Consider the following 14,046-nt stretch of genomic DNA (forward strand, 5'->3'; position numbering starts at 1 on the left):
AGAACTAAAAGCTATCCTTTTTTTAATATTATATCTGTTAAACAGCTAAAACCGTAAGAGACCGATGGTCAGCATCTAAAAGTGTTTTCAGTATTTGTGCATCACCCTTAATACAAGGAAGAATGTAACCACAGTACCAATATGAATAATGACAAAATCTGCCATGTTACTCCCATTAGAAATAGCCTCTAAATTTTTATTATGTTAGAAGTATCTCATTATTAGCATTGTGCCACTACTTTAGTTTTACTTCTGAAAAGGAAGACCACCACACTTCAGAAAACATTGGTAGCTTAAATTCAAAAAGCAACTTTCTGTAATTGATGCCTGCAAATACCAGATTATAAACCAAAACCAGAAGTGTATTTATAAGGGCCTGTGTAGATAATCCTCTGCCAGCTAGCATGTCATGGACTTATTGCAAAAAATATGTAGCGTAAACTTCTATTCCAAATTTGGCTTTACCTTTGTCTTATCCAATCTATTTATAGATGTATATTAACTGTAAAATCAAATATCGATAATTCATTTTATCAGCTGCTTTAATGTTATTTTTCTTGTATTGTTGGTCAAAAGTCTATGAGTCTATTAGACAAAAATGTTTTTTCTAAATTCCTAACATTTGGAATTACACAGGAAACAAAATATTCATAAAATAAAGTATATTTGAACTATAATTTTGTTTTGTTCTCTTAGAATGTGACTAAATTATCTGTGAAGGATAGACTGGGGTTTGTGTCAAAGCCAGTTACTCCAACAACTGAAAAGGTAAGAGAATGTCTCATATTCTCTTCCTCTCACATTTAATTTCAGTAGAATTAATTTTATTATAAACCCCCTTGTGTCAATATTAAGTTTCATAACTATGAATAAAGTTATTTGTTAAAGGTTAGTTTTATGAAGTATATCAAAACTCAGCTTAGCAGATGGCTAAATGATTATAAGAAGAATAAAACATGCTGGGACAGAAGCTGCTATTCTGTGGTTTTTGTTTTAATATAGTAAGTTCCATTTATTCAGTCATGAAAATAACTAGATATGTTCCAGGATCCTGAGTTGTTAGAAGAATACAGAAATAGATTTTAAAAAATAAATAAATTTTGACACTACATATGAATCTATAGAAAGCCTTTCTGTAAAACTGTTTTTGGGCTTTTGTGTCCCTTAAAAGGTGATGCTGTAAACATTTACCGTCTTATTTGGTCTTACAATTGGCAGTACTTGTGAAAAGATAAAAGTGGAAATTAATCAGTATAGAAAGGACAAAGAGAGGTAAGGTAGGAAAGGTGCATCTGAATTGTGGTTATAAGTTATGTATTTTGCCCAGTAGTTGCAATTTTCAGAACACGGAGTAGTTGGTGTGTTTACTTTAGTAGCAAAGTTTGTGATGCATGATTCCAGATCTGTTTAGCACTTTAGGGGACAGGCTTCCCCTGTGTTTATAACATTCATTTGAGAAGACCTTTTGGTAGAAAAGCAGCAAGTTTTACCTGGTAACAAGATTCCTCTGCCTAGGTATATGTCTTTTCTATTGGGAATTGGCTTGACCTGAAATGAATGAAGCATCCACTGCATTTCCCCCCGACCCCCTTACAGTATGGCAGTTAATGCATTTAGTGGAATCTAACAAGTGAAATTCACTCCAAAGATACTACGCTGTACTTAGCATACAAAGGTAACAATGTTGAGTTGTAATTATAGAGGATGTCTCTTCAACTCATTTCAAGCCACGAAGTCCACCTAAATGCACTGATCTTGGCTTCTTGCCTATACTTTGTTGTTGGTTTGGTCAGTTGCATTCTTGTTGCCCTAAATTAGTTGCAGATAAATATCTTGCTGTGTATTCCTGAACTCCATTTTACGTACATACTGTATACTTTAGAAATAGGAAGTCTGCTTCGGTTTGAGTGAAAATACTTTTTTTTCTCGTTCTGTAAGAGTTGAGTTGTCCTGAAACACTTCTCTACAAAGAGTAAATTCATGTTAAAATGGTTTTCCACTGTGCAGTACAGACATAGTACAGACTGATATGGATTATAGTACAGACTGATATGGATTAGCTGCTGGGCTGTTCAGTAGACTGGTTGTGAAGCAGCAGTTTCCTTTGGCATTTTTAGTAGGGTTCTGAAACTTGGTTTGCCCTGTTTTTACCTAGTACTGTCCCCTTCAAAGGGAAATACCTTGCTTAGTTTGCAGTGATAACGCTGTATAACCGTTAGAAATTAAATGATTGACAGCTGTCAAAAAACATAGATGTCATGTCCTAGATGTATTTTTGCTTTTGACTGAGTGCAGGGTTTGACAAGAACTTTCCAGTAAGAAAGTAGGTAGGTATGCTTCCCAAAGAGCAGGAGGAAAAGGAGATGAAACAGTCATCATGAGGCCTTTTAAGGTCTGTATAGGGACTTGCAATTTATGAACTTGTGAAGAGATTCACACTATTCCTTGTCTTGAATAGTATTAAGAGATTTAGACGACATTAATGTGTTGCTTCTTGCTCTTCTGTATTAGTTGATGCAGGTGCATCTGCTGTGGCATCTCTCTGTGTATTAAAAGAGATGAGGAAGCATGGTTCGCTCTGCCATGAAGTCAGTTCAGGGCAAAAGGAGTGTGTCAATATTTTTGTCGTTACTTGGTCTTCTATTTGTGATGTAGCGTGTCCTAAAGCTACTTTGTAATAGGAACTATATGTTTGGGATGTGCATACATTAATGCGCTTTAATAAGTTTAAAAAACAAAATGCCTTCATCTCCTTTTTAATGGCCTGCTTAGACCATTTTATATCATCTTTTATAATACCCCATAACATGCTTTGATTTTGGTTCTCCTCTCTGCACTGCCTACTCTGGAAAATACTTTACTGTGGGAAGAGATAGTATAAATAGCACCATGACGTGAAAATCTTTTATATGAAGCATTCCTGTTGTAAATTCTTCTGACCTCTTGATCTTTTCTGTCTTTCTAATGTTTCTTGGCTGTCTCTTTTTTTTTTTTTTTCTTCTGTTGGTGGGCATTGTGTCTATTTTACGGAGTGCATGGTGACCAATAGATTCTGCATGCATCTTTTAATTTTCTACATATAAAGTATTTTTAAACTCCTGGAAATTATACCAATTGCATAATTGCTGTGATGTGCTAACAAGGCAGACAAGATCATGCCTATATTATCTCCAGCACTTAGCCATGGATTTTTTGATACTAACATGGACAAAATGTCCTTTAAGGAATGTGATAAGAAAACAGAATAGTCCAAATCTTCAGGTATTGTGGAGATGTATATAGTATACTTTAGAGAGGTTGTAAAGCAGACAGCTGTGTTCTCAGTAAGTCATGGAGAAATTTTCATACCTCATTACAAATGTAGGAAAGAGAACAGAGAGACATAGGAGTCTCTTCCTTTGCTGTACAATGTTGAAGACTTCCCTGTACTTGAGTTACTTCTTGTTGATTGTACAAGCTCTACTTTGCACAAACTGCATATGAAAAGGAATTATTGTATCTACCTTGGACCTTAGTCTCTAAAATTATGTTGAATTTTAGCTTGGAAAATTCATGCAGCCACGAAAAATTGCATTTTACACTTCAAAACAAAAAAGAAAAAGTTCAGTTATTGGGAAAAACTCAGTCTTCTGTTTTCTTAATTATGCTCAAATACGTAAAATTTTATATATTTGAAACTTGGAAGTACATATGAAATCTCAGTGGAAAGGATTTATAATCTAATGTTTATAATTCTTAGATACCTGATGTGATGCTGCCTCTTTAAAAATTGTTTAACTTCAGCAACTCCAAATATAATTGTTACGCCAAATTTTTATATTCCTTATCATCAAAACAGACAAAAGAAAAGACGCTTATATATTTTTAAGCACTCATGTTTTTTTATTAAATTGAAATTCACTGGCAAAAAATAAAATGATTTCCTCCTATAGGTTTTATCCACTTCTACTGGCTTGACAAAAACTGTGTACAACCCTGCTGCTTTGAAGGCAGCACAGAAATCTTTGCCTGTTGTTTCCACTTCCGTGCTAGACTCTAATGAAGCACAGAAGAAAAAACAGGTAAATTAAATATGCTTCTTTATAAAATGGACCTAGATTGGGAACTTGTGACCACTAGAGGTAGTGCACTATGTATATTCATCTCAGGAGCACAGGCGAAACTAGTTACAAGATTAAATTCACTATGATGGTTTCTTTTCAAAGAACAAGAAAATTCAGCATTGTTTTGTTGTTTTTTTCAGTGTATGTTCAGGCAGTGTAAGCAGGTTTAAAACTCTCTAGAAGTTCAAAATGTGAAACACTTTCCTGGAAGCAGAATATCCATGTTGAGGCATGAATTGTCTGTTGTGAGTGAGAAGGGAGTATAGTATAGTCACTGTTCTTCTCTCTTAAGCCTTTCTGGAACTGGCTTTTATTCTTATTAAACTGACCTTTATTCTCAGTGTGTTTTGTACTTGTGACCAAAATTGTTTCTTCACTTGAGAGAACTGAGAACTGTATGACTCTGCGTTTTATTGTTTCCAAACTAGTTCTGCATCTTTTTTTTTTTTTTTTTTGCATAGTACTAGGTTTTTCTCTTTTTTTTTTTTTTTTTTTTTTTTCAATGTTAGAGAGGAAATGCAACAAAAATGCATTTGGCCTTGAATATGTTGCTTAGTTGTAGTTTAGCTTGCTTAGAATTTTCAAGAGGCCAGTAAAGCTCCTTTTTCAGGTTTATTCTTATCATTTAGAAAAACTTAATATAGGACAATGTTTATCTTACTGGTTTCAAACATAAGTATTGAAAGCAGTATAACCATTAAACAAAGATTTTAGCCTACTGATAAACTTCTGTAACTAATGTCTAATATAATTTGAAGTAGCAGTTTGTAGCTGCATGTCAGTTGTGGCATTGGTCCAGACTTTAAAGAAATCGCTTCTAATTTTGGGATTTCATTTCATATTTGTCCCCTAAAACATGTTTTTCAGAATTAGAGCCTTTACCTTTCAGTTAAGATCCTAAGTGCCTGTGAAATGGGAAAAAAGCTTATAATAAAATTATTGATTTATCCTAACAGCTGTAGGGGTTTTTTTGAGAGAAGACAGTGAAGACATGCTAAGTGATTGGCTCTTTTTTCATGTGCTTTTGTGCTCTTTCCTCTCTTCAGAGATTTCTATTACAATATACTAGTACTTGTGGAAAAACATGATTTTGTGGGACTCGCTTCTTTCTTTCCTTCTGTCTCCCTAGTTTTTCTTAGCATTCATCCCTTTGTCTTATCTTCCCTTTCCCTTCAGAAAAATAATTGCACACCGTATTGCAAAACTAACATGTCACGCAACAGAATTTGTCAGTATTTGGGAAGACATACAGGAACCTTATTACTATTTCTTTTTTATGGCTGTTGTGCATTTACACTCTTTGTATAAGGTAGTCTACTTGCAGTCTGATCCCAGTTGATTGGTGATCTAGAGATGCAAAATCATCTTCTGCCTCTCCTCTTTTATCCCATTAAATAAGTTGGTAGCAAAGCTCTTAATTGTTTCCTGCAAGTATCCTGCTATTTAAGACTTCTACATTCTGTATCCGAGAGCAAGAAGCAATTGCTTTCTCTCAAGCAGCATTAGTAGTAGCTGGGCATAGCAGCTGTGCATCTCCTCCTGCTGCTTCTGAGTGCAATATGTCACAAATTTATCAGTTTCAATTCATTTTGATTTGCCCATTGCAATGTCAAGATTCTGGTTTTAGCAGATTGAGTGGTAGTACTTGTCACTTCCAAGTTACAGTAGTCAGACACAAGAGAGATGGTTTTCTTTGGGTAACATTTTAATTTTAGAAAATAGAATGCATTTTCTTTTTGCTTGTAACTGTACTAGAGAATGTGTTTTAATTTATGGACTTGATTTACAGTTGCTATCAAGATAGTGTCCTTGCACATTTAAACTCTTGTATGTTGTACCTCTTGTGGTAGTGTATTATATTGCCTTTCAGCTTTCAGTGGAGTTGTGTAAGGGGTTACTTTGTAAGTAATAATGACGTCTTCCCAGCACAGATCTAACTAAGAAAGATCATTAGATCCTTCACTAATTTCGTGATGCATTGTTTTCCGAAACATAATTTGAAATATTGCCTGTTAGTACCTTGAGTTTCTGTTACTAATTTTTTTCCTGTTATTGTAAGTTACTACCATATAGTTCTGAGGTATAGTATATTATTCTTTTGGCATTATTTTTCAAAATCTAGAAACTTTCTGTAATTTTTTTTATGCTTCTAGGAAGCATTACGGCTTCAACAAGATGTGAGAAAAAAGAAGCAAGAAATCTTAGAGAAGCACATTGAAACACAAAAGGTAAAATGTTAGCATTAAAGAAAGTCAGCAATTCAGTTGTGAAATCTCAGTTCACTTCTCTAAAATATTTCAGAATTCGTAAGCATGAGCTACAAAACTGACCTATAAAATAAGCATTCTCTTATCACATTATTTTAAGTTTAGAGTTTTAATCTAACTTGTCTTGTTAGTTCACTTAAAAAACTACAAGCTTATGCAATTTAGGCGCAATTTTAGTTAAAATTGCCTATTTTGGGTGCAACATGCACATGTTTTTTGGGAGAAGTGAAAGCCTGAGAGTTCTACTCGACAAGAGCAGGAGAGATTGATGTAGAAAAGTATGCATGACTGCACTCAGGCGTAGGAGGAGAAAAAGGTCAAAATGACATTTAAGTTGAATAAAAATTTTGAAATAATATAAGTATGTTGAGCAAATGTGTCCAAATGAAATGGAGACATCAGATGTTCATTGGCAAATGAATTAATCAGAGATTCAGACAAAAATTTTAATTTAATATAAGCTGTTAAAAGCCCTATATGTTGAATTTGAAGATCACAGCAAAAGAAATGCAATATTCTGTTTTTCTGCTAGTTGTAACGAGTACTGGAAAACTGATGTGTAATAGTAGTTGCTAAATAAAAAGGTTGTTTTGTTTTGTTTTTAAATTGGACAGATGCTGATTTCAAAGCTGGAGAAGAATAAAGCCATGAAGTCAGAAGACAAAGCAGAAATCATGAAGACACTGGAAATTTTGACTAACAGCATTACCAAGTTAAAGGATGAATTAAAAGGTGTATCACCAGGAGGAGGGGCTCCTTTAAAAAGCATGAAAACTAAGACTCAGGTACTCAAGTTTTGGTCAGCTTTTTAATAAGATGAATGCACATGCTTAAGTCAGCAGAATAAAAATATGCAGCCCCATCAGCAGTATTTAGAACCATACTGGTTTAATTTTGAAGTCTTATTTGAAGAGAGATTGGTTTTGCCCTCTTTTTAAAGGAACATAGTTAATTTTAAAACCATACCGTTGTCTAAAAGGTTTATCCGCTGTTACACAGATATTACATCATTTGGAAAATCAAAAAAAAACCACTAAAAATCTTGTGATTATTTCCTTTGCCTTATCTTTTGTGTATAGTCTATTGCTTTCTTAAATTTTTAATAGAAATCACAAAAATAGTATTTCTTATGCAAAAGGATTATCATTATGCAAAACATATCTTGTGATTAGGTTTAATACACAAAACAAACTGCTTCACGAAACTAATTGAGTATTGTACTGCTACCTAATTTTCTGGGGGTTTTTGTCACTGAAATTTTTCAATATATTAAGCTTTTTAGATTGAAGATTGTAACTGGTCAGTTTTCCTTTGATCTAGCTACCTGTGTTTGGGTTGTACCTGTGAGAGGAGTTTCCTTTTCTGTTATCATTCTTGTTAGTATATGGCTGTAACCAGTTTCCCAACTGCATAAAGATACAATTATATTACCTTTTTAAAATGCAGTATTTGCTTTTTGTAGAAGTATTTGCTCTTAAGCAGGTCACAAGGTGATTAAGAATTGAGACACTGAAAAATAACATTTTAAGAAATTAATGTGTTATTTACATACATTATAAACTTTTCTTGCTTTATCAAGTGAGGAAGTGCATACTAATAAAAGAGCAGGTTTTTGTACAGTGTATTTTCCAGTAGAAGACAAAAAAAACCCTTGATCTTTTCTTGCTGTTTCTATTCAGTTCTTAAATCTTCAGGATGCTTAGTCTTCTCTTCTAAAGTTTGGGATTCTGTTTTAAAAAGCTGGTGTAACATTACAACCCAGATTTAATTTAAATGGATCATTAATTTTCAGTTTGAAACAGCATTACTACTGCTTTGTTTTACATAGAAGTATAGGCATTAATCGTAACTGCAGTGTGAGTTACAGTGACGTACAGTTTTGAAAATAAATACTGAAATTACCTGTATGTACTCACTGTAGCTTCTTGCATCATTCATCAGTCAGGAAAATGTTGAAGCAGCATATTTTTATCCTGAAAATGGACATAGACTATAATTTCTGGAAGTCAGTTTATACCTCTTAAAACAACTTCAGTTGCAGTGGAATACTCTGCTGTGTTTTGGAGGGGGAACTGACTGTAATAATCCCAGAATTCAGACACTGCTATAATAAGATCAAATTCCTCCTCTTTTGGTGATGACAGATGAGATTTTTTTTTTTTATGTTCTTAAAAGGGAGTGGACATTGTTTGGTGAGAAAATGTTTCTGAGAGGTCTAAAGGAAGTTACCTACCTGTAGAGTGAATTTGAACTATAAAAGTCCTAGAAATTGGCAATATTTTCAAAGCTGCATTTGATTGTTAAAGCCTCATGTTTTTGAGAAATACTCTTCTGCTGGTGGTGTATAGTGCTTCATAAATTTGAACAGGAAGAATAGTTTATAACAGTTTTGATCCAAGAATAACGGTTGGTTGTGGGTTTCATCACATGCAAGGGAAAGAATCCAGACCCCCAGAAATAAAGAAGCAAGTTGCATCACAAAAACTTGGTAAATTCTTGGCTAGAAATCGTGAATGCTGCATTTTAACCCATGATAGTTATTTTGCCCTGAGAGTGGTCCAGTAAATTCTTAGAGTGGACAAGGAAATAGTCCGATTACACAAAATTGGTCAAAATGGTTGAGATTGGAAGGGATCTCTGGGGATCATAGAAGAGTCTGGATGTCTTCTTTATTCATCCACACTGGGTATTTATACACATGGATGAGGTCCTGTCCCCCTGCCCCTCCTCCTCATCCTGAAGTAAAACAATCCCAGCTCTGTCAGCCTCTGCTCATAATAGATGCTCCAGTCCCTTAATCATCTTTGTGGCCTTTTGCTGGACTCTCTTCAGTATGTCTCCCTTGTGCTGGGGAGCCTGGAACTGAACACAGCACTCCAGATGTGGCCTCACCACTGCAGAGTAGAGAAGGATCACCTCCCTTGACCTGCTGGTGCTCTTCCTAATGCAGCCCAAAAGGCTGTCTGCCGCCTTTGCCACAAGGACACATTGCTGGCTCATGTTAAACAACTTCTCTGCTACCAGGATGCCTCAAATCCTCTTCATCTGGGCAGCCCCCCACCTGTAATGGGGGCTGGGGTTGTTCTTCCTGAGGTGCAGGACTTGGCATTTCTCTTTGTTGAAATGCAGAAGGTTCCTCCTGCCCCATTTCTCCAGCATGTCAAGACCTTCTGAATGGAAACGCAACGAGCTGGTGTAGCAGCCACTCCTCTGAATTTTGTATTGTCCACAAACTTGCTGAGGGTACACTCTGTCCTTACCATCCAGGGCACTAACGAACGTGTTAAACGGTATTGACTGCTGGGGTACACCACTAGTGACTGGTCTCCACCTGGACTTTCTGCCACTGATCAGAACCCTTTGAACCCAGCAGTTCAGCCAGTTTTCAGTCAATCTCACTGTCTACCTGTTTATTTAGGACGTCTTTTGGCTGTGAGAATGTTGTGGGCGACAGTATTGAAAACCTTACTGAAGTCAAGGTAAAACAACTTCCACTACTCTGCTCTTGTCCACCAAGCCAGTCATCTCATTGTAGTCGGCTGCTAAGGTCAAGCATGATTTCTCTTTCCCTTTCCCCAATAACCTCCTTGTTCTTAATATGCTTGGAAATGGTTTCCAAGATTATTTCCTCCTTCATCCTTCCAGGGGTTGTGGTGAGGCTGACCAGCATGTAGTTCCCCAGATCTCATTGCCCTTCTTGAAGATCAGAGTGACATTTGCTTTTTCTCAGTCCCAAGGAACCTCCCCCAGATGCCATGACCTTTCAAAGATAATTGAGATTGGCTTTGCAATGAGGTCAGTGAGCTCTGTCATTACTTATGGTTGCATCCTGTTGGGTCACAGGTATTTGTGTATGTCCAGTTTGTTTAAAGGTTTCCTAATTTGATTCTCTTGCAACAAAGGTAAGTCTTCCTTACTCCAGGCTTTTCCACTGGTCTCAGGATCTGGGACTGCTGAAGGCAAGTCATCCCAGTAAAGACTAAGGAGTAGGAGGTATTGAGTACCTCGACTGTTCCTGTGTCCTTTCTTGCCAGGTCCCCTTTCACATTCAGCAGTCAGCCCAGATTTTTCACAGCATAGTGTTTTTTGCTGCTGATGGGCCTGCAGAAGCCTTTCTTCTTGTTCCTCACCCCCCACTTGCCAGATTCAACTCCAGATGGGCTTTGGCTTTCCAAACCAGTGCCTACATGCTCAGACGGTTTCTCTGTATTCCTTCTGTGGTCTGACCCTACTTCCATCTCTTGTACACCTTGGTTTTGGATTTAAGTTTTGTTAGGAGCTCCTTGTTCATCCAGGCAGGCTTTCTGCCACCTTTGCTTTATTTTCTGCATGCTCTGGAACTTGGAGGATGTGATTCTTGAAAATCATCCTGCGTTTTCAGCAGGTATCCAGGCCCAGGGTCTTCAAACAGGAGGCTTCTTCCAATTGTCTGAAGAAAGCCTCGTCTACTTCTTTTACCTGATCAGGCAGTGTGTAGTACACACGCACTGCAACGTCACCTGCATTGGTTTGCCATCCTAATCCTGACTCATAAACTTTGGACTGGCTCATCATCTGTACCCAGGCAGAGCTCCATGCATTCATGCAGCACTGTCACATAAAGGGCAACTCCCACTGCTTGCCATCCTGGCTTGTCCTTCTGTAAGAGACCGTATCCATCCACTGCAGCACTCCAGTCATGTGAGTTTTCCTACAGTGTTTCTGTAGTCTCAGTGATATTGTAGCCTTGTAACTGCGCACAGACACCGAATTCCTCCTCTTTGTTTCACATATTGTGTGTATTAGTGTACAGGCTTTTCAGAGAGGCACTGATTTCCCAGAAAAGAAATGAGGTCTTCCCCCGTGATACTGTTCTGTAGGCCCTCCCTCATTTATGTGGGTTGGTATGTGTATTCTTGAGGTGGTCTCCCCCTTCAACCCAATTTTGCTGATCTTGTGATCTCTTCTGCCCACATCACCCTTTGCTTGGCAACCTGGTCCACCACTTCCTTGTGTGATTGTTGTTTTTACTTAGTAAAGTGAGGCGATATGCTAATGTGAATTACAGTTTTAATGAAGTTTTTGAGCTGGTTTTCTATTTCCTTTGTAATATAGAAAGTGAAGAAACATTTTAAGCAAACCCATTTCATAATGGACAAAATATCCAAACTGTAGAAAAGTTGATTTTATTGATATCTTTCCTCTCAAGGAGATTGTGCAGTATCTGTGAGCATTGTTTTGTTAACATTTGAAAGAAAGAAAACAATCAGTCCCATCTGACCTTTGTGAAAGTGAGGAATTAACAGAGCCTTCAGTTGTAAATTTACAACTTTGACAATTTTCTGAAAGACATTGCTCTAGGTTGTCTTACATTTTCTTAGTGTATAAAACCTGAGCAGCTCAGAAGACGCTGCAAACTTGAAGCATTAGGTAGAGGAGGCCTGTGTGGCTATGCCATTATCTTTACCTATTTTTGTCTTGTTCCAGTTCATGCAGATCACAAAATACTCTTCCCCCTAAGTGTAGAAACTTTTGCTGCTTATTGGTATATGGCGAAGGAGGTATTTTCTTCTTGAGACCTGGCAGAGCTCTATAAAAGGGAAGTCTTCATTAAGAGCACTAGAAATAAACCTCAGAGGTCTAGAGACTTTCTTTACCACACTCGTGTCATTGGCTGCTTTGTGAGTTCTAGCTGCTGGTCATTATTAAACTTCAGAAGTGGTTGTTTTGCTGTGTCATTAATGTGTTGCAACACAGTGGGATTTGAGAAAAATGCTGTTTCCAATTTTGAAAACTTTGAACACCATTATACGGGAGATAATGGATTTTTTTCTGTGGTTGCTGTAGATAATCAGAAAATGGGGCTGAAAGGGATTCAGGTTGAAGTTGCCAATTGAATAATCCAGCTTTTTTTCTTTTAAAGCTTCCAGGAAAAAACAAAGAAACAAAAAAACCTTTTCTTTATCATTCAGTGGTGATACTTGGTTTCCAACTGTCACAACTGCGAAACCTTCATCTCTTGACAACCAGCCTTTGAATACATTACATGCTGTGGTTTTGAATCAACGGGTGTAAATGTAAAACTGTTTCACAATCATCTATAATTTTATCCTTCATTTGTGATGTCACTGGAACATTTGGCTGCTGCTTCTTCCATTTAAAAAAAGAAAAAAAAAAAAGCTTCCAGTTTGGAATAGAACTTCAAATACAATTTTCATGGTCACATAAAGCCCTTTCCTGCACCTGTACCAGCACCTGCACATCAGTGGTTGCAATGAACATGTCTAAATTTGGGTTCAGAGACACCTTTCAGTTTCCTATATATTTTTTGAACTTTCTAACAATTTTTTTAAGGTATTATGTGCTGGAAGGCAACTCTGGGTGCATCAGAGACCAACCTTTTGTTAGCAGAGGTCTTGTTACTGTATTTTTTCTACTGTGGTCTGAACAGAACTACCATTTGTGCTTTTTGCATTATAGAATTGTGATAAACTTAGATGCTTTTTCTCATTACTGATTATAGATTTTGTATTCATTTGTAATTGTACTGCATTTTTCATTGTGTAGAATCCCTTTTTATCTCATCATCACTACCATATAATTTTGCATTTTCTATTTTGTGTATCTCTAGTTCAGAAAAAATTCCATTGGCTTTGGCTTTGTGTGGTAGTCTAAAAGCTTTGATAGCACCAAGCTCAGAAACATATTACTACACATTGAAGTTTTATGTTGCCAAGAAGGCTCCTAAGCTTGTGCTTGGTTTGTTTTTGAAGGTGGAAACCTAGCATAGTAAGCAGTATGCCTGCAAAATTACAGTGGTGATCTGAATTAATAAGCCACAATTGGTTAAGTTTAAAATTTCACTACAGCTTCTAGTTTTCAAATTCCCTTTCCTTAGAGTTTCTAGGGACTTGTTTTCCAGATAGAGTTGCTGTGGCAGACTTCTGCGTTACCTGGAGGCCAACGCTGGCCAATCCTTAAGTCGCTTTGTATTTTTGAAATAGCCTGCTGCTAGGAACATAGCAATAGATTCTTGGGTCTTATCAGAAATTTTTTTCCTCGGTAGAGAATGTGAACTGTGGAACTAATAATTTACCGTAACAATTTTAGATGCAGAAAGAGTTACTAGATACTGAACTGGATTTATACAAGAAGATGCAAGCTGGGGAGGAAGTTACTGAATTAAGACGAAAATATACAGAGCTACAGCTGGAAGTATGTTTGTCTCTTCTTTTGTAGCAATTAACTTTTAATCAAATATTTTCGTATATGTTTATTATGTATTGTATCATAAACTGTTTTTTTCCAGAGTGCAGTATTAAGTTGCATGTAAATGGAGGCATTTAGCAATAGTATTTTAAAAAATCAGCTTCTGAATTCCACTGAGGTAGAGAAATAGTAATGTCTTTAATTTTGATTGGTAATCTATTTAAATTCTGTAACTATTTAGATGATGTGATATTTTATAGATTTGTGGCAGTAATACTTCTTTGAGAGCGTGGAGTGTTTTTAAATTGTTGCCTGTAGGTGGTGGTGTGTTTGACACAGAAGAGTTAAAAAAACACTGCTTGATCTTTTATTCTTAAGTATTAGCATCCTCTTAATGAGATTAACCAAAAACACTGAAGTAATAATATTACAGTATCGGTTTCAAGAGAAGGAGGACTTACCAAAAGCAAATACAGTGTTTCAAGAAG

The 14,046-nt window shown here is 36.4% G+C and overlaps 1 protein-coding gene across 9 annotated transcripts in view; it reads left to right on the forward strand.

Annotated features, from left to right (window-relative positions):
• Positions 1-14,046, forward strand: part of RBM26 (RNA binding motif protein 26) — a 60,804-nt gene that overhangs the window by 31,749 nt on the left and 15,009 nt on the right. For 7 of the 9 annotated variants that reach the window (XM_075527001.1, XM_075527061.1, XM_075527027.1 and 4 more), the window contains 5 exons: positions 697-768; positions 3,933-4,061; positions 6,257-6,331; positions 6,985-7,155; positions 13,460-13,564. In XM_075527001.1, the coding sequence (XP_075383116.1) occupies positions 697-768; positions 3,933-4,061; positions 6,257-6,331; positions 6,985-7,155; positions 13,460-13,564 (552 nt within the window). The remainder of the gene's footprint in view (positions 1-696; positions 769-3,932; positions 4,062-6,256; positions 6,332-6,984; positions 7,156-13,459; positions 13,565-14,046) is intronic. The other 2 variants (XM_075527070.1, XM_075527052.1) reach the window with 1 other exon arrangement.

The sequence above is a fragment of the Mycteria americana genome, chromosome 1 (genome assembly GCF_035582795.1).
Source record: "Mycteria americana isolate JAX WOST 10 ecotype Jacksonville Zoo and Gardens chromosome 1, USCA_MyAme_1.0, whole genome shotgun sequence".
In the NCBI taxonomy this organism is placed as follows: Eukaryota; Metazoa; Chordata; class Aves; order Ciconiiformes; family Ciconiidae; genus Mycteria; species Mycteria americana.